The 21,681-nt window shown below is 39.2% G+C and overlaps 3 protein-coding genes across 14 annotated transcripts in view; 1 reads left to right on the forward strand and 2 right to left on the reverse strand.

Moving 5' to 3' along the window:
- Nucleotides 1–8,297, reverse strand: part of LOC114546382 (otoferlin) — a 27,815-nt gene extending 19,518 nt beyond the window's left edge. For 2 of the 9 annotated variants that reach the window (XM_028565121.1, XM_028565118.1), the window contains exons 1-14: nucleotides 8,132–8,296; nucleotides 7,195–7,373; nucleotides 6,824–6,920; nucleotides 5,224–5,306; nucleotides 3,971–4,041; nucleotides 3,352–3,478; nucleotides 3,171–3,225; nucleotides 2,422–2,553; nucleotides 2,237–2,299; nucleotides 2,036–2,120; nucleotides 1,790–1,949; nucleotides 1,490–1,676; nucleotides 1,174–1,360; nucleotides 615–838 (exon numbers count right to left, since the gene is read on the reverse strand). In XM_028565121.1, the coding sequence (XP_028420922.1) occupies nucleotides 615–838; nucleotides 1,174–1,360; nucleotides 1,490–1,676; nucleotides 1,790–1,949; nucleotides 2,036–2,120; nucleotides 2,237–2,299; nucleotides 2,422–2,553; nucleotides 3,171–3,225; nucleotides 3,352–3,478; nucleotides 3,971–4,016 (1,266 nt within the window). In that variant the 5' untranslated portion in view covers nucleotides 4,017–4,041; nucleotides 5,224–5,306; nucleotides 6,824–6,920; nucleotides 7,195–7,373; nucleotides 8,132–8,296. The other 7 variants (XM_028565122.1, XM_028565113.1, XM_028565120.1 and 4 more) reach the window with 6 other exon arrangements.
- On the forward strand, nucleotides 7,709–16,525 carry map7a (microtubule-associated protein 7a). Of its 4 annotated transcripts, none has more exons than XM_028565126.1 (18): nucleotides 8,087–8,331; nucleotides 8,735–9,106; nucleotides 10,384–10,493; nucleotides 10,679–10,954; nucleotides 11,630–11,731; nucleotides 11,937–12,011; nucleotides 12,107–12,270; nucleotides 12,382–12,481; nucleotides 12,673–12,789; nucleotides 13,030–13,163; nucleotides 13,244–13,368; nucleotides 13,472–13,713; nucleotides 13,794–13,971; nucleotides 14,076–14,244; nucleotides 14,373–14,477; nucleotides 14,741–14,791; nucleotides 14,931–15,159; nucleotides 15,659–16,525. In XM_028565126.1, exons 4-18 carry the CDS (start codon nucleotides 10,849–10,851, stop codon nucleotides 15,667–15,669), a joined length of 1,908 nt encoding a protein of 635 aa, XP_028420927.1. In that variant the 5' UTR covers nucleotides 8,087–8,331; nucleotides 8,735–9,106; nucleotides 10,384–10,493; nucleotides 10,679–10,848; the 3' UTR covers nucleotides 15,670–16,525. The 4 variants fall into 4 exon arrangements, with proteins under 4 accessions (XP_028420926.1, XP_028420927.1, XP_028420928.1 ...); XM_028565127.1 differs by having other exon boundaries at nucleotides 10,384–10,432; nucleotides 10,673–10,954; XM_028565125.1 differs by lacking the exons at nucleotides 8,087–8,331; nucleotides 10,384–10,493 and adding an exon at nucleotides 7,709–7,853 and having other exon boundaries at nucleotides 10,673–10,954.
- On the reverse strand, nucleotides 16,374–21,441 carry ankar (ankyrin and armadillo repeat containing). The gene is made up of 13 exons (XM_028565128.1): nucleotides 21,169–21,441; nucleotides 20,525–20,641; nucleotides 19,697–19,816; nucleotides 19,428–19,547; nucleotides 19,148–19,267; nucleotides 18,783–18,991; nucleotides 18,651–18,696; nucleotides 18,428–18,561; nucleotides 18,106–18,243; nucleotides 17,875–17,989; nucleotides 17,591–17,725; nucleotides 17,020–17,145; nucleotides 16,374–16,865 (listed from the first exon to the last, which is right to left on the reverse strand). Exons 1-13 carry the CDS (start codon nucleotides 21,374–21,376, stop codon nucleotides 16,732–16,734), a joined length of 1,722 nt encoding a protein of 573 aa, XP_028420929.1. The 5' UTR covers nucleotides 21,377–21,441; the 3' UTR covers nucleotides 16,374–16,731.
- Between the last annotated feature and the right edge of the window lie 240 nt (nucleotides 21,442–21,681).

Raw genomic sequence — 21,681 nt, forward strand, 5'->3', positions numbered from 1 at the left:
AGTTTTAGTTTAAGCTACTCAAATGTTCGTTCACTTAAATTTTTCTCCAGGAGTACATATTTTCAGCTTGTCTTTCTTTCATACTAACTGTATTATTATTTTTTTTCTCACTATTTTAATTTTAATTAATTAATTTAATTAAGTTCTTTTTTTCTTTTTTTTTCTTTTTCTTTTCACTCATTTATTTTCTCTGGATTTTCAATTATGTTTAAGTATGTCATTCCATTCTTTTCTACGTATATATTATTTATTTATTTTATTTGTTCTTTAAATCAGAAAAAGATGCATATTTGTTGTGCTGTGTTATGTACACCAATGTGTTCCTAATAAAAAAAAAGAATATATAGATACATAGTGGTCCTGACAAGCCTGTAATACAAGCTGTGGAACAGAGAGAACTGAATCGCTGAGGGTTACGATCCCACTGTGCTCAATTGAATTTGCTGTGTAACTTACATTGTCCACCAACAAAAAGAAGCCACATTAATGCAACAGCATGTTAATAATGCACCAGGTGGGCTAAAAAAAGACAATTAATAATTCAACAACAACTGCAGCACAATGAGTAACAATTGGCTTCCTTTGCATGGCTGCCCATCCAAGCAGGGACCCACCTCTGCGATGTTGGATACACCCTCCAACTGCACATCTGTGGAGCTGGTAATGTCAGGCGAGGAGGGGTCCAGGATCTCCACACCCAGGTTGATGAGCAGACGGGCCCTGAAGGACACTCCCTCTCCGAGCCCTTCGTTTAACTCCTGGTACTCGTCCATCAGGGTGTAGGTACGAGTGGAGCCGTACATGTTAACCCAGGCAGGTCCCAGCGTGGGAAGGAAGCCTGAGAGATAAAGGATGAATATAATTTATATCTGATAATTACAAACTATACATAGAATATCACTACTTGACAGATGCACTGAGTATATTTGATTGCAAGGTCAACAGACTTATGACAGGCTTATTGTTTACAACTGTGTACAAGTTGCTCAAACAGAACCCACATTCAAACCAAATCTTCTGCAGTTAAATGAGATAACAATCAACCTGGAGGATGCTTCCCTGTATCGTAAAAGGCATCGCCCACTAGTTTCTTTCCAGGTCAAAACAATATTTCAAAAAATTAGGAAGGTAAATTTTTAGGAAATGCGTTTAAAAGATCAAACGGTACATCACCTTTGTCCCCATCATTGGAAATATTCCGCAGGTCCAGGAAGTGTGTTCCGATGGCAACATCATTCACTTTATCTGAGTCACGGAGCTGGATCTTCATGCGCTTGCATAGGGGTGGAAACATCTCGGTGAAAACAATTTGCTCGTTCCAGATAGGCTCATAGCAGCTCTTTTGAACTGATGTTTTCCCCTGTAATCACACATTACATTATTATATATAAATTAACTCAGGAGTTGCACTGTAATTTATATTTTGACCCAGCTGAGAGAAAGCTGCCAAAAACAGAGGGCAATGTATATGATCCATACTATTACTCACTTTCTGCCCAGCAAACTGTACTAGGACATACGGGTCAACAAGGTCCTTATTTTCTCCTATGAAGGCCTTTTTGACGTTAGCCATGATGCTGGTGTTCATTCTAGGGAGTCCCTCGGCCTTATAGATCTTCAGGTAATAACGAGCCCACTGTCGCTCTGCAGGCACCCCCTCTGGTATTAAGAGATTGCTGAAACAGAAATGGGACTCAATGAAATAAGAAACCAAACAAGACGCTAACATCTTCGCTTGACAATTTATATTTTTAGAATAAAGAATCATGAAAAATAAAAATCTAGTAACCCCTCTATGTCATCTTCTTCTGATTCATTGGCCTTGTGTGGAGTCTTTATGGTGTCTCCTTTGGCCACAACTGCAATATCACACTTAATGTAGCCTTTGCAGCCCCCTGAGATGTCCTCAGGGTCAATCAGCAAAGCCCACTTGTGGTAAAACTGATGTTCTGCAAGACAAAAGAAAGCACAAATTAATTGAAATATCAGTACCATTAATTCATAATAACAAAGCCGATTTTCATTGATTCTTTACCAGGCTGGCTGTAGATTGTGCCAACATCCAGTTTAAAAGTTCCAACCAGTGTTCCACTACGCAGAAGATTTTTGGAGTGAATCACCTAAGGGTTGGTTCAGGGAAATTACATTACATAACATTAAATACACTTGACTTGTAGCAAACAAAGAATTACATGAATCTGTTTCATTTTACATTGTTATGAATCAAACAACTTACAGACAACTTCAGGATTTTGTCAAACATAACATCTGGAGGGACGTGGAAGTCGAACACAAAATACTGGAAAGAGAAAAGAGTTAAGCGACAATATTATTAGTATCAACCCTGTATTTAGATAAATAGTAAGCCTTTGCCAAAACTGAAATTAATATAGATACAATATGTTGTAATGGCGGACTCACTTCATTGTAGTAAGGGCAGTTGGTCGATTCCTTCATTGAGGTGTACTTTTTATCTTCTCCAATCTCCACACAGACCATTGGATCCATGTTTAGTCCAACCAGCTGCCTGGCTTCAATCACTGTCACACTGATCTGAAATGAAATGTCAATGTCAATATTATTTGTATAGCACCTTTCATTACAAGTAAATCCAAAGTGCTTTACATTAAAAACAGCATACACATACAAAGCATGAATAGAAATAAGAATGCAATAAACACAACAGGACATTCAACATAAACAAAACACAACATACAAGTGCCACCATACAAATTCACAAACACGCACGCACAAGCGCACGCATGAATGCTCTAAGTTTTGATATATTTTTTGAGTGATAAAATGCTGTTTTTTATTTGTATTTGTATTTGTGATGTGATTTTCAAAATGTAGATCAGTATCAAAAACAATGCCAAGGTTTCTGACATGTTCACTGTATTTCAGAGACAGTGAATCCAGGTGTGAATAAATCTTTTGTCTATGATTTTTAGGACCAACCATGAAAATCTCAGTCATGTCATTCCATGACAATTGAGTGACTGACTGATTTTTTTGAGTCACTGATTATGTACCAATTGTGTCAGACAAAAAAAAAAGATTAGTCATGCCTGTGCAAGTAAAATAACATTAATATATTCCACCATGACTAGTCAGTAATTCCTCAACGCATACTAGAAAAAAAACTTGTTGATGGGAAAGATTTCTCTTACTTGGTAATCTACTGGTCTTCCAGAACTAGGCTCCATCTTTATGTCTGGCTTTGATCTTTAAGACAATGAGATGTTAGACATTATTGAGAATCTTCAGACAGATTCACATGATTAACACAAGCAATCTCTTTTCTTTCTTTCTTTTTAAATGCAGCTGAATGCACAACAGAATCATGCTTGCCTCTTATTTGATACATTGGTGGTGACGGCTGTGACTGAGGCCAGTGAGATGGTGTCGGGATCTGGGCCTCCTCCCATGAACATTCCCTGACGATCCAGGTCCTCTGTCTCCAGAATAGCTGGCTCATCTGGAGATCATATGAAAGACACACAATAAGTACAATTTGTTCTAAAATTAAAGTACTTAAAAATGGTGACAGACAAATCTTAAGTAAATTCTTGCACCATTGAATGTCCTGCTAAAAAAATGTGTTTTATTGTATAAATTATTCTGTAATCCACTGGGAGTTTTGTTTATGAAAGTCAGAGACAAGTGATGAGGGCCATACATGACATTTAAAAGCAGAAAGAAGGTATAATACGTGCAGCAATTCTGAACGCATATTAGTCTACTGCAGGGTTGGTTTATAAAGCAACTGAGGCATTCACAGCTGTAACTGGTGAAGTAACTGCTGCATTCATATTTTTAAGGATAAGAATAAATGTAGAGAAAATCATTGGTTCTTTGGTTTGACAAAATGTTTCTATTGAGCTGAAGTGGGCTGCAAGGGTCTGTAAGCCAACAGGATTTCCTATTTAATTGGACCTAATCTCCTGTCATCCATCCGGGTTACCGATACCTCCGTTTCTGTCCTCCTTGTGTCCACGGTGCTTACTGCGCTTCATGGTTGAAAACAATTCTTTGTGTGCTCTGTGAAAGACATATAGTGATTCAATAGGTTTTCACATTTATAAAGAAAACATTGGTGTAGATTTTGTTGATGCAATTACTTAATCATCTGTATTATCAACTACTTTCAATTAATTAAAAAAATTAAGTGTTAATTGTTTTATGCATGTTAATCTTATTTTCTATGCATGTTCTGCAAACCAGACTTCTTCAGTCTGAACAGACACAACAGACTAAACCATGACACTCTACTCCAATGACTTGTAGACAGAAGGCCAGCAATTTATTGCTATCAAAAAAGTCCAAGAGCAACTGAAAAATGCCTTAAATATAAAGAGCATGTAAAACATCGAATGCGCATTAATTCAAACCTAAAACATATGAATTGGGAAACATATTTCAAAGTGTCATGAGAGAACTAAAGTACAGCATGTATGCTATCATTTTAACAGGGTTGTCTTTGTGCTACCACACCCTGGATTAGCCTTCAAAAGAGGCTTTCAATTATTCAAATCCACTGACCTTAATACATCAATTAAAGAGGATACATTTCACACACATTGTGAAAAATAGTACACTTAAAATGATTAATCTTCTGCTGTAATTAATCAGCAAAGTGCCCTTTCCACAAGTGAACGGTTTTAATCTAAAAAGTTCATATTCATAATAAATGTTGAATGTGATCTTTTTTAGTTAATTATTTCCAAGATTGGCATTTTCAGAAGTATACACAAATTATCTGGGCTGACAGTTTTTCCCTAAAAGTTTGTTTACATTTTTTTTATATTTTCTTTACATTTTCAGAGTTGTGTGTAATAGTCGAACAGTGGAACACATCAAACCTATGCACTATACATTTTAAACACGTGCCAATGCTTGAAACTTAGTCAAAATCCAAGCCCTCAGCAAAATAATGTAACACCCTTATGAGCTGCATGTTGCAGATGTTTAGAATAACCAAAACGCATGCAATCAAATACTGCAAACTGCAAGAAACCTAGACAGCAAAGTTCTGAATATTTCTGTTATCCAAATGAAAAATATCTTTTAACAGAACAAATATTAGTCATCAGAAAGGCTCTCTACAAAGAAAGTCTTTTAAGTATGCTGCAAAACATTGAGGCCTAAATGCCAAAGCTTTGCTTGTTCTAGCTGCTCTTTGCCTAACATGATGTTGCTGATAAAATATGTTAAAATACATACCATACAAGAAAATAATGCTCTTGTCTCCTTCCTCTGAGTAGCTCCAAAAGGTTTCCTGTAAGGAAACAGCAACTTCTTTTTACCTGTGAGATGGAAGCAACACTACATAAACATTTTAGACATTTACACAGCAGTAAGAATAAGGCTACAAAGTAAAGTTGTACAGAAAAGAATTGGGTTTGTCCAAGTCTGAAGTTAGGCAGGAGTGATGTGATACCCCAATGAATAGTGCATGAGTGTTCAACCTGAGACTGGTAACTATAACTAGGGACTGCTGAGAGACGTCACTGTGAGCAGAGTCCGCCAATCCACATACACTGTGCCCAAAACAAAAGAAAAAAGTTAAGATTTTTTCTTAAATCCTAAATCCTCCTCTAAAATGGTCGGTGAAAAGCCAACCAGCAACTTTTATACACAGGGCAAAAGGCCATTGAAATAATCCAATTGATAAATTGTATAGTGGTGTGTGTGTGTGTGTGTGTGTGTGTGTGTGTGTGTGTGTGTGTGTGTGTGTGTGTGTGTGTGTGTGTATGTGTGTTATATATTGTAGAGTCTATCATAATGAAAAAGCTTCAAAATGTGTGAGGTTGAGGTGATGTATATATTGCTATGTCACTAGTAATAGAATTTCATGGAAGTAAAGACAATGTTGGGCCAGCCTAGTTGGAAGAATGCTCTGCTTTAATCTTTAATAGAGAGCTGTTCCAAACTGGGTCTTGGTGCAGACACACTGTCTTTTGTCATGGAATCACCAAATGGTGGCAAGCCCTATTTGCAAAGCCTGGTGTTTCAAATTCATTCAGGTTTGAGTTTTGAATGATACAGAGGGTGTTAATACATTTTGCATATGTCTATTTACTTGAATAAATAAAGATCAAATCAGGAAAACAATAGTATGATGTGTTTCCCCACAAATAAAGCAGTTTTAAATGCAATGATTATGTTGCATTATTTTTCTAAGTTGATACATGCTTTAGCAACTTATATTAAATGCAACTTCTATTCAATGCTAATTTCCAACTCATCATCTCATCAATTACACATACAGCCAGTCTGTAAGCCATACGTCAAAGTCTAGAGTTGCTGGTATCCGATGAAACAAGGTTTTAAATTATTTAAGCACTCCAGTCAGGGTTGCATGTGGCATCCTCATTATGTGGAGGTATCACTGTTCACAACAAAAGATATAAATTTAGTTAGAGGGAATAACAGAAACATGTTATCATTATTATTAAATTGGGCAAACATCTTTATGTTTTACCCACTTAATTAAATGTAATTAAAGAAGTCTATGTTTAAGGATACATAAATAAACCAATATTTAGTAGATGTGTATCAAACAAAACATCTTCCTTAACTTTATGCAACTTCTTTCCTTGTCTTTACCAAACCTGTAAAGGACGCATCCTCTCCAGCCCACTGAGCTAAAGTGTGATACTCTCAGTGACATTAACCTGACCATTTCGTTGAGGGATTCTGCCCTTAATTACATGATTCAATATCGGCAAGGGGTTGGGGAGATCCTAGTTCCTCCAGGATGGTCGGTAACCATGTCAGCAGTCGTGCAAAGTTACTGGCTGCCCCTGTAGTTTACACTAACCTCATTCTCTGATGGGTGTAGTCATCAAATGCCACTTTAGACACTTCGAAGTTGACATCAGCGACCAAACCAATGTGCCACAGTTGACTTTTCTGCTCTGATAAAGAACAAAAAGTATTTTACTTGACTAAAAAACAATTATGGGCAAAACTACTTTACATCAGAGAATCTGTCAGTAGAGATGAGCTGTCTCAGGTGCAACATATCAGCTTAAAAACAAAAACATCTAACATCTATGCAATAAAAACAGAGTATTTTGGACAAATATTTGGGTAAAACTAATGAATATGCATGAGCAAGCAACAAAGCCCTTAAATTGACACCTTGGACAATGTCGTCTTGGATGAACCACAGAATGACTTGATACCAACCATGCAATCTTATCCCATGTAGGTCCAGTGTCCAGAGCCCTTTTTTGGCTGTTGGTAGTAGAGCGGTTATCACCATCTTATTTGTGCTCCAGTGACTCCGTGGGCACACCACCTGACAGTGGTGTAGTGTATCCTTATGACACATTTCTGTCAAACTCTCGGATGGGGAGTTTGGAAAGCTTAATCAGGGAAACACAGCCAGAGGGCATTGTTATTGATGGTGTCAGGGAGGCCATTGTACTAGGTAGCAAGCACAAAGGGCCTGACCTCAAGTGACCCCAGGGTCAATCCAAATGACTGTTTTGTTAATTCTATGATTTTAAAAGTCATCTATACCTACAAACCTTTGCATCCTACTGTATGTTACTTAAATGGACAAAATTATATTAATTCAGTAACCTACACCTACTGTATAAAACGGTATACCTACTCTAGATAATATAGCTAGGCTACCATACTTACTGTGTATAACGTATAGACTGTATATTAATAATACAGTCTATGATATTTAACGTTACATCCTGTTGTGAGCGCAGTAATGAATGGAAGCACCACCTGGTGGCCAAACAGGTCATGTTCCTTTCAATGGTAGCTGGAAGGCAGTTTAAGTAAATGTATTTCACCTGTTAAACTCAAACTGGACTCATTTTTATGCAGAGGTACTTATACACTCTTTGCGAAGATAGCTAGTTAGCTAGCTAGCTCTACAGCGGGCTAAAATGTTAGCTATGACAGCGACTAATGCTAAAGCAACTTCTTCAGTTAACGCTACATATTTTTAATGCCCCAACCTGTACAGAAGCTGCTTATTTTTGCTGATAGTCTTTGAAAATGACTTGTGCAAAATATGGTGCCAACGTTGCTAATGTTTACCAAGATAAACCTTACTTAGCTTACAACCTTAGCAGTTAGCTTAATTAGCTAGCTAGCTGTTTACCTGTTTCATCTGACGCGCGCTTACGCGCGCTCATATACACGACGGGCGCTGAGCTGTCTTCAGCAGTCCCCACGCGTATTCATAACTATAGCAAGTCATCGTGAGCATGCTGATTTTTAACCAGTGCCTTGAGGAAAGGATAAAACAAGATCGTCCAACGTTCAGTTTAATTAGAAATAATGAATCCTTTAAAACAGCATGTGAGTGTTCAAGCAATTTTCCATGTCTAATATTAAACGTGGTTTAATGACATGTCAGGCTGTTGCCCTTCCATGTGCTTGCTAGTGATACAATAGCCAATAGTTTGGCCATATATAATTGCTCTTGTCTTGGCTGGCAGTTGACCTTTTTTTAAAATATGTTTTTGTTTTTGTTAGTTGGTTAGTTGACATACTTAAGGGAACTATGTTAAGAATTGACATACAGTAAGCAGCAGCTTCCAACAAATAACCTATAGAATACTGTTTACTCTAATGCTTTTATTAACTTCTGTAGTGATGCTTTGCTGAAGCCAGAGCCATTTTGAAACATCACCTTCTTGTTTTGGTTCAGGGTGTGTGCCTTCTTGAATTGAATTTGTCCCATCCTTTTCATTGTTGTCAGTAATTTTCTGCAGAGTTAAATTCTTTCATCACTCTGGATGAGGAAGTGGAGGATATGCAGAGCTCCATTCTTGTTCTCCAGCAGCAACCCCATTAAGTTTGTCAGCAGCTGGCCCAGGCACAACTCTCTGCAGCCACCTCTGCAACCCAAGGCCACACAGAACCTGCACACAACAAAGATTTTGGGAAGGGGTGACGAATCGGCTGGCAATACAACCCCTATTCATAAGAAAGCAACAGGGCCCTCTGGGGAGATGGGTAGCAGCAACACAGACCAGCATTATGTACCACTCTGTTGGCACAGAAAGTAAACTCTCCAACTCTAATCTCTCTTAAGGATGTGAAGCCCATGAGACCATGGACCCACCCGCAGGTAGTGAAACCCCCCTAGCACAGCATTCCACTGACACAAACTCAAACTCTCAACGGGAATATATCAACAGCACTGCAGACTCACATCATGCACAACAGGTTGAATGTTTAAACACAAGCTTACTATACTTTAAAGATGCACTCTAAAATTTGAACAGAAGTAGAAAACGTGAATAGTGACTGTATTCAATATCCTGAATGATGACCTGTGTCATCAAAGCTTAGAACTGTGTTTTCTGAACTCTTGTTTTGAATACTGACTGAAGTGTCCTGGCCTTTAATGGTTATACAATAGACAGCTTACATTTTATAAACCTTAAAGATCCATCTACTAGATGTTGATGTATTTCACTGGATAAGCTAAAACAAAGTCATGGAATTCATCCTCTGGGGATCATGAATGTCTGTACACATGTTCATGGAAATCCATCCAATTTCTTTTTTTAGATACAGTATTTCTTAGTCTCACTTTGCCAGACCATCCACACGCTGCGGAGCGGAGGAGGGTCTGGCTAGTCTACATAGCATTCTGGGATGGGAGTAAAACGTGCTCTGGTTTATTGGCATTCATAATTGTCATGGGCGGCGCTAAGCTCCGCACAGAGCTGCTGTAAAATAGTCATGCGCGACAAATCTCAGATTGGACAGATAGTCTCGCTAGCTGTCTCATTTTACCCTGCAGAGATCTGAGGAACAGTTAACCATAGTCCTCATAAATCCACCGGAGTTTAAAATTCCCACACAAAGAAAGCGGAAGGAAACAGACATTGGCGAAAATACATGCATCCGGCAAAATTTCCTGCAGCACTGGAGCAGTTCCGGAAGTGGAACGTCAAGGATTTAGACTAAATATTTCTTAACTTGAATATAATTTCAGTTATGAAGAAAATTAGTTTATCTATACAGTACATAATACGTTTTTCGTTTTTGAATTTGATCGGGCTTTGGTCATTTGGCCCTTAAAAAAACATTAACTTATGTGATTGTAGCTGAAGCCATTTAAAGGCATGGCTGACTTCAGCTTGTTCTCCAGAAAGAAATATCTCCATCTGGTGGTCATACCATTTAACTCATCACGGAAGAATGATGGGTAAAAAAAAAAAAAAAAAAAAAAAAAAAGCTCAAATCTTTGCCTCATCTATTGAGAACACTGACTCCATCAGAGCGAGTTAATGTCCAAGCAATGTATGTCACTGAATATTATACCACCGTTGTCATGGTAATTATTCATGAAGACAGGCTCTCAGCTTTGCTTCCATTTTTTTTTTCTATCTCCAGGAAACGCTGCATCCCTTTGGCCACATCCATCTAGCAAGCAGGCAGTGTGGTGGGGGAATTAAAGTGACACAGCTATGTTCTGTGAAAGTAAAGCAGAGCAGCTCACAAGGGTGATATCTTTAAAGGGGGAATAGCCTTTTTATAGACAAGCCTCATTGAGTATCCTCTTCAGAGTTCTATAGCCTTAAAGAAGACAGGAGTTAATTTGTGGATAACCTTTAATTTATCTCTAACCCTTTGGACAGGGGGGTGCTTTGTTTACATGCTTTTCTCTCTATTGGTTTATAAGGCACAGAGGAACAAGCATCTGATGCAGAGGGTACTTCTCCGCACAGCGCACTTGGAAAGCGACCCGAAGGCATCTTGAAATAGAAATTCAAAAGGAGGAGGGAGAGGAGGAGTAGGAGGAGAGAAAGGAGGGGGCTTTAGAGTGAGAGCATTGGTATTCCAGGCTCAAAACCTAGCATGGCTGTGCAGAAGAAACACTGTGACATCCCTCCATCACAGGGACCTCTTTCTACACGTACCATCGAGAGCCAGAAGAAGAGGAATGGATTTGAAAGAACAGGAGGTTAGTCGCGGTTATCTTTGCTTTTGTATGGTATCCGATCAAAACAAGCCTTTCCTTGAAGCAAAGCCAGAACGACTGTAGATCACAAACCAAGGATCATCTGCTCATATTGATGACGCAGGAATAGGATATATACAGTACATTCCCTGTGAGAAATAATTTATCATTCTGTAATTGAGCATGGATACCATGAAGATGAGGAAATCAGGGGGCATTTGTGGACAAAATACACATTGAATAATCAGCATCCTGATATTATGAAACCCTAAAGTAAATACATCCCCCCCCCCCCTTTGTGCATTTATACAAATAACTTATCAGTCTTGTGTGGTGCCTTTATGTCTTGACCTTTTTCGTTGCTTGTTTTAGTCATCTCCATGAGGACTGATCAGGTGCTAGCCTGTTCTCCGAGCCTTTTATACGCAGGCAGTTTATAATGGCCGTTTCATTTGCAGCTGACCCTAAGGCCATACCAGTTCATTTGGAACATATTCTTCAAGCTTATTAGTTTTTATTAGCCCCTTCACATCATCTGTTGTACTAAAATATGCATTTACAGATAGTAGAAAATACAAAATATCAAAGGAATATTGTGTCAGATTATGAAAAATAAAACCTGGAAGAGGTCAGAGATATTGCTCTTATTTTTTAACATGCTGTCCCCCCCACTTCTAGACAATGGTGGTTATATCAAACCAAATTCACAGGCAAAGAAAACCGCCTGTTCCGTCAACAAGGCTGCCGAAATCTGTAACACAGCCCCACGGGCCACTGCAGGTTTGATACAGTTCTCACATTTATTTTCTTTTTTAAATCAGGCAGCTGTTGTCTTATTAGAATATTGGATAATGACTTTTAGCATTTTCCTTTCCTTTTACAGACTTGTCTAGATTTTGCTTGAATGTTTAATATAACTAATAGTATTCTTATGCAATTTATGGCATCACAGCAATGACAATAAAGTATCATTTTGCCCATGTAGTGGCTAATGGACTAAATGTTGATGAGAGGCTGAAAGCGGCACGGGAAAGAAGACAGGAGCACCAGAAGTTACTTGGTATGTGACACTTAATGCATTGTCCTAAATTTCTAATAAGATAAACATACATAACCCAAGTTATCTATATATACTGGTTAACTTTTTTTCCTCAGTGTTTCGGGAACAGGGCAGGCTGGAGCGGGAGCAGCGGGCCAGGCGATACTATGAACAACAACTGCAGGAGCGCAAGAAGAAACTCCAGGACCAGAGGCTCAGAGAGGAGCGGAAGCGTGCTGCTGTGGAAGAGAAGCGCAAGCAGAGACTGAAGGAGGAGAAAGTGAGTTTTGATGGAGGAAATGAAAAACTTTCTTTTTTTAGTAAAGGCTGATGCTTTCACAGCTCTGGTGTTGAGTAACATCACCACTAAAGCCTATTTTCCTGAATTAAGGAGCGATATGAGTCTGCAGTGCGTAGGACAGTGGAGAAGAGCCAAAAGGTCCAACAGAGCCTCGGTCAATACTCGAGAGGAAGGAAGCTCACCAAGAATGGTAAGTAGAGATAAATGTGCTTTCTTTTTTTCCCCCTCTCTTTTAACATAATCTTTCTAAACTCATAACACCATACTTAACCGTATCTGTTCTCTGTGTAACATATCTTAACACAACAACTCCTGCAGTGCCTTATCTTTTTTTATCTTTTTTTGCTGCCCTTAAAATGTATATACTGATCAATATGGTAGTTCCACGTCGCCTGCCACTGACAACCTGGGAGAAGAACTTGGTCAATCGCCTGCTTACCCCTACATACTCTTATCTGGCCAGGAGCAAGAGTGCTGGTTGTCAGTCAGGAGACCAAGGTACTCTTCCTCCATGATAACAGAACGCAGCCTGATTTAATATTATGGCAACGCAATGCTAATTGTTAGTAGTGCATTTGTAAGATACTACTACGACTAACCAACTGCTCATTTCCCTCTCTGTTTTCGCGTTGCTTCACAATTTCATCACTGTTTCCGTCATTTGTGCATATCTCCTCCAATTTCCCATAATTATGGCACAAATCACTGCCTCAGTTGTCCATGTTTGTCGCCGTGCAGTTTCATTCCACTCCATGAATTCCACCACCACCACCCCTCACAAACCCCAGCCCCACTCTGGTTCAGCCCACCACTGGCCATCTCCCTCCCCCAGGCCCAACAACAGCCAGCACAGAAGCATCAATCTGGCACAGGTAATTCTTGGACTCAAAGATGAGAAGAATTATGTAAAAAAATATATATATTTCTGATAACCTTTTCTTTTTCGGTTTAGATCACAACAGCAAGACAGCAAGATACTAATAAGAAGAACTCAAATACCAGATCTCCTGCCGTCAACACCAGTTTGAAACCTGCCAAAGATACACAGAGCAGAACAACCTCTCCCTCACCTAAACGGTAGGTCAAATGTTAGACCAAAAACATCCTCTGTACATTCATGACATAGTGACAGTAATCAGAACAAAGTGGGACATCTACTCTCTTCTACTGGATCTTAAAGGACCCTCCGAAGATCAGTCAGCAGACATTCAACCCCGCTGCAGCTCGAGCTCCCGCCAGTCCCTGAGGAAGATGGTGCTCTTTGTAGTTCTGCCCTCTCTCCTGGTAACTCAAGGCCTGTCAGGACATCACATGAAGGTCAGCGGAAGAAAACGAGGGATGAAAATCCACCAGAGGCTCCATGTTCGAACCTGCCCGACAAAATATCAGCAACTACAACCAGAACAGCTGCAGGATATAGAAGTAAGCTAGGGAAAGGCCTAGGCCTGCAGTATTTAAAGTGGCATTTAATGTGTATTGAAGTTGATATTATTTGTTTTCAGGCCCTCCCCAAACGCCTCCTCATCCAGCTCCACAGCCTCCTGAAGTCACGTGCAGGCCTTCAGCTGGGACTTCAGACCCAGGGGAGGCCTCACGTCTCCTGGCTGAAAAGAGGAGAGAGGCCCGACTACAACGGGAGAGAGAGGAGCAGGAGCGCCTGCAAAGAGAGGAGGCCGAAAGGTAACAAGCATGTCCACCTATGAGGCAGAAAGGCCATTAAGACTGTCGTAGTACAATTTGATTATTTGATATGATTTGATTATTGGACATACATTTATGTCCAGGCGGAGTCGTGAAGAACTGGAACGCAAGAGGGCAGACGAGCGAGCCCGACAGCAGGCCGAGGCTCAGCGTCTCATAGAGGAGAAGATGAGAAGGGAGGAAGAGGAGCAGAGAAAAGCTGAGGAAGAAAGAGCTCAGGCTATGAGGGAAGCCACCCTTCTGCAGAAACAGGTGGGAACTGCAAACATTCCTCAGTGCATGAGGGAATTTACAGAAGAAACCACCTCTGCCCCCACAGGTGTCCTTGTGGATGCTTTTTGTGTCTTTTAACTCCTTTTATGTTTTCTCTGTTTATATAGAGAGAGGAGGAACAAGCCAGAGAAAAGGAAAAAGCAGAGCAGATGAAACAAGAGCGAGAAATACTCGCACAGAAAGAGGAGGCGGCACGCCAAGCAAGAAAAAAGGTGACATTTTTGACAAAATGTATTTGATTTTATTTGATAAAAAAAAAAACTTTATCCGTATCCTATGTATGATCTGTGTTCATAAAAATAATGAAATCAAAAGTAAGTTTTGATATAAAATAACCTGACTGCTAGATTGTTTGTTACCCCGTGTGATGTGATCCTGCGATTATGTCGCATGATCTTGTGATATCGCGAGAATCCATCTGCTGTGTAAGGTAACATTGTGACAGCAATTTAATAAAAGCGGTTTTCTTTTCCAGCGACTTGAGGAGATCATGCGGAGAACCAGAAGGACAGATTCTCCTGATACGGTGAAATTTACTGTTAAGTTTTTGTAAAAGTACATTGCCCCTGGGCTCTTATGACACACATCCAGTATTCACTAATAAATAACCAACATCTAAAAGCGTGTCCTTGACCAAATTGGTTATTCCTTTTTTTAAAACACAGAAATCTGTACCAGTGAAGATTTTGCCAAATGAAGCCCAACCAAAGGAAAACAATGTGCCTGTGCACAATGGCACCATAGAAGATGTTGTCAAGCTGCCAGTGGGGACGAAAACTTCACAGCTGGGGCTGAACAACGAGGAGGACATGGTACCTGTTGTGGCCTTCAAAGAACGCAGGTCCCTCAGGACTCTCACAGGCCTGGAGGAAATCCAGACCCACCAACGAGCAGGTGAGACACAACCAGCAGATCACTTAAGAACGCTTATCCTCAGGGTGGGACATTTTGGCTCTGTCTAGTGCCTTTTAATTTAGAAGTCAGGCACCTTACGGACCTAGACACTTACAGACATGTCCCATCATCGGTCAGGTTGGTTACCAATTTCGGTTACAGACCACACAAATAGGAAGTCATTTAGGTTGGTGGATAAGAAATTTCCTACCATGGTGGTCTCTATAGACAATATTCAAATCAAAGAGGAATAGTGTGCACCTCCAACATAGGTACAGTACATGTGCAGGACAAAACACAGCAGCAAAGGAAAAGAAAAGAAGCACTGGAAAAAAAAAAAGCTCTTCATCAATGTGCAACCGCCTCTCCTTTTTCTGTAGTATCCATTAATAAAAAGTCCAAGACTGGATCATAAATGTACTACTACTTCTCTCTGAAGCTGCTCTGACACCTTTTATTTAATATCTTTTTGTTTGTCTCCCTACTGTGCATTCTTCAGAGGTCATCTGAGCACCTGCGAAGTGGGCAGACGTTTAAGGACTTTGTTGGAGAGCTGTGATTTCTCTGTGAAACACAGGAGTTACTGCAGTACAGTCATTTTGCTGCCCTTCGGCACCTTTAAAGAGCATGTAAGATTACAGCCTTGCCTCTCACCGAGGACGTCAGCATTTGGTCACGTTTCTGTGTGTAACCAGTGGCACAAATATTGTTAAGTTATTTATTACTTTCTTCAGTACAGCAGGTTTCTGAACTAGAAAGGACTATCCAAAAACGAGTAGATGTAGACAGTGGTAATAATAGTTTGCTGGCCTCTGTACAGATACTAGGAATAGCCATTCTAACAATCACAACATATGTTAGCCATTTAATTTTTTGCTTATTCCGGATATTTCTTGCGATCTAAGCACTTTTCCCTCCTCAGTTTTGTCACTGTGGAATTAGAATAGCTTGAGTGGTGGTTTGCACTAAGAACACAAGATTTTAGGTTGTTGGTGAAAGTTCCTTTCATGAATTTATTCCTAATTTAACCTATATTTTGTGAAGTAAAGCAATCACGAATTTCAACGCTGCTAAGGAAATTAGTTTCCAAAGACTTTGCTTTAGTTTTGTGAGTGTTGTTTTAGAGAATACAATGCACAAAGCCTTTATTGCACTTGACAGTTGCTTTGTTTGATATTGCGCAACCACTTTACAAAGGAAAGTTTGAGGCGTAGGAGGTTAAATAGGTTTATTATAATAAAAGTATATAAAAACAAATGTATCTGATCATCAATATTTGATCTTATAGTTGAAGTATTGCTTATAGCTATCACTTGTTAACCTGTTAAAGTTGAAATATATGCCATATTTCATTAAAGTTGGAACTATGCCGCATCTCTGCCTTGTTTTTGACTTAATTTGTTGACTCTGAACATAAAAACTCTATATTAAAAAACTATAAAAAAAAAAACAACTATAAAAAAAAACAACTATAAAACAATATAAAAATGCTGCTCGTCTATACAGTGCATGAATGTAAAAACTGCTTACAGTCCACACTTTGCACATATCTCAGTATTTGTGCTGACAGAGTCAAGGGTTCACAGAAGATGGAGAAAGGGGCTGAATCATTTGCAGCAGCCGTCTGGTTTCCTCCGTCTGCGCATGCACCTTCCAGAGCTGAGCCTCCAACTCACTGTTAGCCAACAGAGACGAAAAGTCTCCATCTGCAGAGGACAACAGCACAAAATAGGCTAAGAACCACTGAACTGCAAAGCCTGATTATTCTAAATTTGTTTAGGGATAAGAGAATTATACGATAATTCAAATGGCTGCAGTACCCTTGGTTGCTTAATAAGTAGGTGTACAACAAATACTAACCTTTCTTGAGGTTGAATATTGTAGCTATGCCAAGCTGCTGAAACTTAACATCTTTATTTTGGAGAAACACCAACAGGTACTCCACCATGGTAGTGTAGTGAGGTCTCAGCAACTGGACCATCTCCCCTAGGTGAATAGTAGAAGACAGAATATAACTTAAAGGTCCCATGACATGGTGCTCTTTGGATGCAAGGTGGGCATGGTGGAGGGTGGGGGTGTGGCCTTGACCAACTGCCACTTTGCTCGTTTGAAAGCCATGATGTCACTCTCTCATGGGTGGGCCAAATTCTCTAGGCGGGCAAAGCAGAGAAAGGAGAGGTAACCTTGCTCCTCATGACCTCATAAAGAGCAAGATTCCAGATCGGCCCATCTGAGCTTTCATTTTCTCAAAGGCAGAGCAGGATACCCAGGGCTCGGTTTACACCTATCACCATTTCTAGCCACTGGGGGACCATAGGGAGGCTGGGGGAAACATTAATATTAAAAAACCTCACAAAGTGAAATTTTCATGCCATGGGACCTTTAATGTAATAATATAAAACCAGCAATTAACACTTGCACATAACAGTACCAGTCATTTCTAGTTTGCTGATGATGGCCGCACTGTTGTATGACAACCAAGGATTTTGTATTTGTCCCGACAACTTCACAAGTCTTGAAACTTGCTCTGATGTTATTGTCAGCGACATGTTAGACTTAGGTGGATCTGAAATAGTGACAAATAGTGAAAGATTATAAAAAATATTAATAAAAAATAGAGATCTTATTATGTCATTTGCGTTATATTTCACAGCAAAAAAATTCGAAACAGAACAGATGATGTGGAGCTAGATCTGGCAATACTAGACTACTCACCCAAAGCGGTGAGGTGATGTAAGCATGACGTCACATGCAGCACAATGTCATCTGATAGGGACTGAGACAGAAGAGCCCTGAGGAGTCCTGATAAACACAGACTTTCCATCACAGCCTAGATAATGATGGGATTAAATACAGCTTTATGAGTGTATCAATCTGGGGCACCATGCACAGACAAATCATGTTTTTACAACAGACATGAAATCCTGAATTGCAGCCTTGGTGTACCTGTTGTCCCATGCTGGAGCTACACAGTTCAGTGATGATCTTGCAGCTGTGTGTGATAATGACAGAGCTGGATGTGTGATGATGTAGCAGCTGGCCAATTTCATCCAACAGTCCTTCATTTACCAGGACGTCCTGGAACTAAACCACGGAAATATTATCAGTATTAGGATGTAAACACAACAGTGATTTATTATTCAAGTACATACAATGGAGTGTGCAAAAAGAACATCAAATTATTTTCGACCACTTCACAGCTGTAACACATCACAAATGGTTACCAACGTCATTATTATGATCCTGCTGACTGTGTAGGAAATCGTACATTGTTTGGTGGGTGTGCCGACAGTGCAGACAGTAGCGTTATGGCTGACTCGGTCCACACAGGAGAAGAGGTTTTTAGCAGCGCCTTTAGAGGCAACACACAGTCGAGCTCCATCAGCTGCTCCTGAATCAGAACTACACTAAAAAAAAAGAAAAAACAAAAAAGGCAAACAGCATCTGCTTTGGGTATGGTATCAATATCTGGCTTCATTGTTTATAATTACCATTCTTTGAAAGGGTTTTTAGGCATCTGCATGCTTGTGTTGAATTCTGAAAAAAAAATTACATTTTTTTTTTTTTAATTTAACATTGTTGCTGATTTACTTTCAATCTCAGCCACTAAAGTTCACAATTACCTTTTGCACAGATGACGACATGAGTGTCAGTAGAGACTTTAACAAAAAATGACCCCCAATGCTGAGCAACTTTGGGTGATGCTTCTGGACAGCAGCGATGTTGCACAGAGCGGTGCAGCTGTAAAACTGAACCTCTGAATCTGAGGACTGCAGCAGAAGTATCAGGACAGGAATGGCCCCTGCTTGACATAAGATCCTTGTCGACCAATCTTATAAAAAAAAAAATTAAAAAAAAACAGAAGAGAATGTTCTGGTTTCCATGTTATGTTCAAGCAAAATAACACTGGAAAGAACATGAACACAGCAGCTTCGGGTTTAATACAAAATATATGAATATTGAGATTTAAAAAAGGACATTATCCCACCTGACTGTGTGAGATGTAACAGAGCCCAGGTGGCGTTCTGTTGCACCTGTGGGTCGTAGGATTTTGCTAAAGCCAACAGTGGCATTATTCCATCCACAGTGACAGCTTCTCTGTTTGATTCTGTATGAAAAGAAGAAGAAAAAACCTGCACACAGCTAATCTAGACAGAAATATAATGGTATGTTGTGTCTCTGCAGTCAAAAGACATTTTAGGCGAGCCAGGGTGAACTATTAAACTATTTAAAGACTTGAAGACAGAGTCCTTCCTGTCTAAACAAACCTGAGGTGGACAACATGGTGACGCAGGCACATAGGTGAGACTGAGCGGTGGCATCACCAGACTGGAACATTTCCAGTATGGGCACCAGCATCCCCATTTCAATCACTAACTCTTTGCACACTGAAATCAGATTTCATGGCCAGTGATTACAAACATCTGATCCACATAAACTAGGTAACTTCAGCTGTGATGCATTGTTTTTTAAAACAACTTAAAAAAAGAGGAGAGGGTAAGGATTATAAATATAAATACTGATTCTTGTCTCTTACCATTATTCTTTACCAACAGATTGACCAAGGAGAGAGAGATAGTCTTTTGCACATCTAGGTCAGTTGATAAAAGTAAGGCCATGACTGGCTCCATGAAGACATCTGGTAAGGGCGATTTCACTGGAACACACAAAGCAAAAAAGAATAAAATGATGAAAAGACACAAATCATTGCTGTTGAAGAAGCAAAATTTCACAAGTCAGTTAAATTTCTTGATGCCCAAAGAATGATCTACAAGTTAAATACAATCTTAATTAGCGGTCAGTCTCACTAGCGAAACCCACATTTTTGTTTTAAACATGAAATAGGTGACTGCTGGTTGGTTTAAAATTCAAATCCTAAAAGAGATATCCGACCGGTGTTCTATCAACAACAACCAAGTAAACTATAGGAATCTGTCAACGGACACATTTATGCAAAATATGTGGTCACACATTTGCATACTGCTGGATATAACGTGTACTTACCTATAAATACAGTGATCTGACTTTATAGGAGTCATTGCTTCTGTCGTTACCAGTTTATCATAGTAAATGATATCATACTGTGGGATTTCAAAGTTATATCTATTTATTATAGCTTCATAATGACACTAAAGCTCATGCATGCTGGAAATGATTTGCCAAGTGCCAACCCTAGAAAAAAAAAAATACAGTTGAAAATTTGCATGATACCAGTCATCCGTTAGAGAGCTTATCTCGACAGTGAGTGATATGAGAAACCTGAAGAGAAAACAATAGTGTCATTCTATGCATCACTGATCTGTAAGCCATTGCTATAATGAAGATAGTCAAGCAACATAAAAATCTGTTTGAGTTCTTTACTCACAATGATGACTGAGATGTAAATAATACAAGGCTGCAGTCATTTGTAGATCAGTGTTTTCTGAGGTCGCAAGTCTGCTCAAAGCTTGTAGATTCCCCAGATTAAGTAGAGTTTCATCATCTAAGAGAAGAAACACATTAACAATAATCAATCTCCCAAAACTTGAGTTGATCAATGATTGATTTTTATACATGTGTATTTGGGTATACTTGCAATTTAGTGTCCCAAATTCCCCATACAATGTCCTTAATTAATTATATACCTGCTAAACCACCTGTGCTACCCTAACCCTACCCTTACCCTTAACCCTAACCTGTCTCAAATAATCATCATATATAAATAATTTGTGACACTAAACTGCACGTAAGCCGTGTATTTGTGTAAATACCAAGCACAAGGGTTTCTATAAACTACTTTTATGATATGATACAAGGAGAATTTGTTTTCTAAAGTAACAAATACACTGGTGATGTAGGCTAACTGTCTGCTCTTCTCAATTTAAATTGCAGATCTGTATCAACTGGGTAGACTTTGTCTCACAAAAAAAAAAAAAAAAAAAAACAGATAAGGTCTGCACATGTGTGTTTGCCCTCCACAACAATGCTAATGTCTACAACAAAGAAAAGGAACGGCTACAGTGTTCCTACCATACAGCAGGTGTAAAGAGGGCAACTCTTGCGTCCTCTTCCTCAGTAAACTCCCGTCAGGTGTACTCCTAAAGCAGGTGCACTGAGAAAGTTCCCTGAAAACGTCCATCATTTTTTGCTCAAACTCTCTGCAAACCTTCCTTAAATGAACAGTAAATTCTTTAAGCAGTCGGGAGCATTCTTCACAAAAGCCAGAACCAGAAGCCATGGCCACATCTTCACTATAAAGGCATGGCACCTGCAGGTTTCACACAATCTGCATATAGACACGCCTACTGGGCTAGAACGTCACGTGACTGTAAGGTAAATTACAGTTTTTTTTACAATACATTTCATTGGGTTACAGCCTCCTCTATATTATATATAGAGGAGATTTTATATATATATAAAACGTATCTTTCTTATTCTTTTTGTGTGTTCTAATTGTATTTTAAAAAATAATATTTTTTTATATATTATATATATATATATATATATATATATATATATATATATATGCAGCTGCGCCACGAA

Source organism: Perca flavescens, chromosome 20 (genome assembly GCF_004354835.1).
Source record: "Perca flavescens isolate YP-PL-M2 chromosome 20, PFLA_1.0, whole genome shotgun sequence".
NCBI lineage: Eukaryota > Metazoa > Chordata > Actinopteri > Perciformes > Percidae > Perca > Perca flavescens.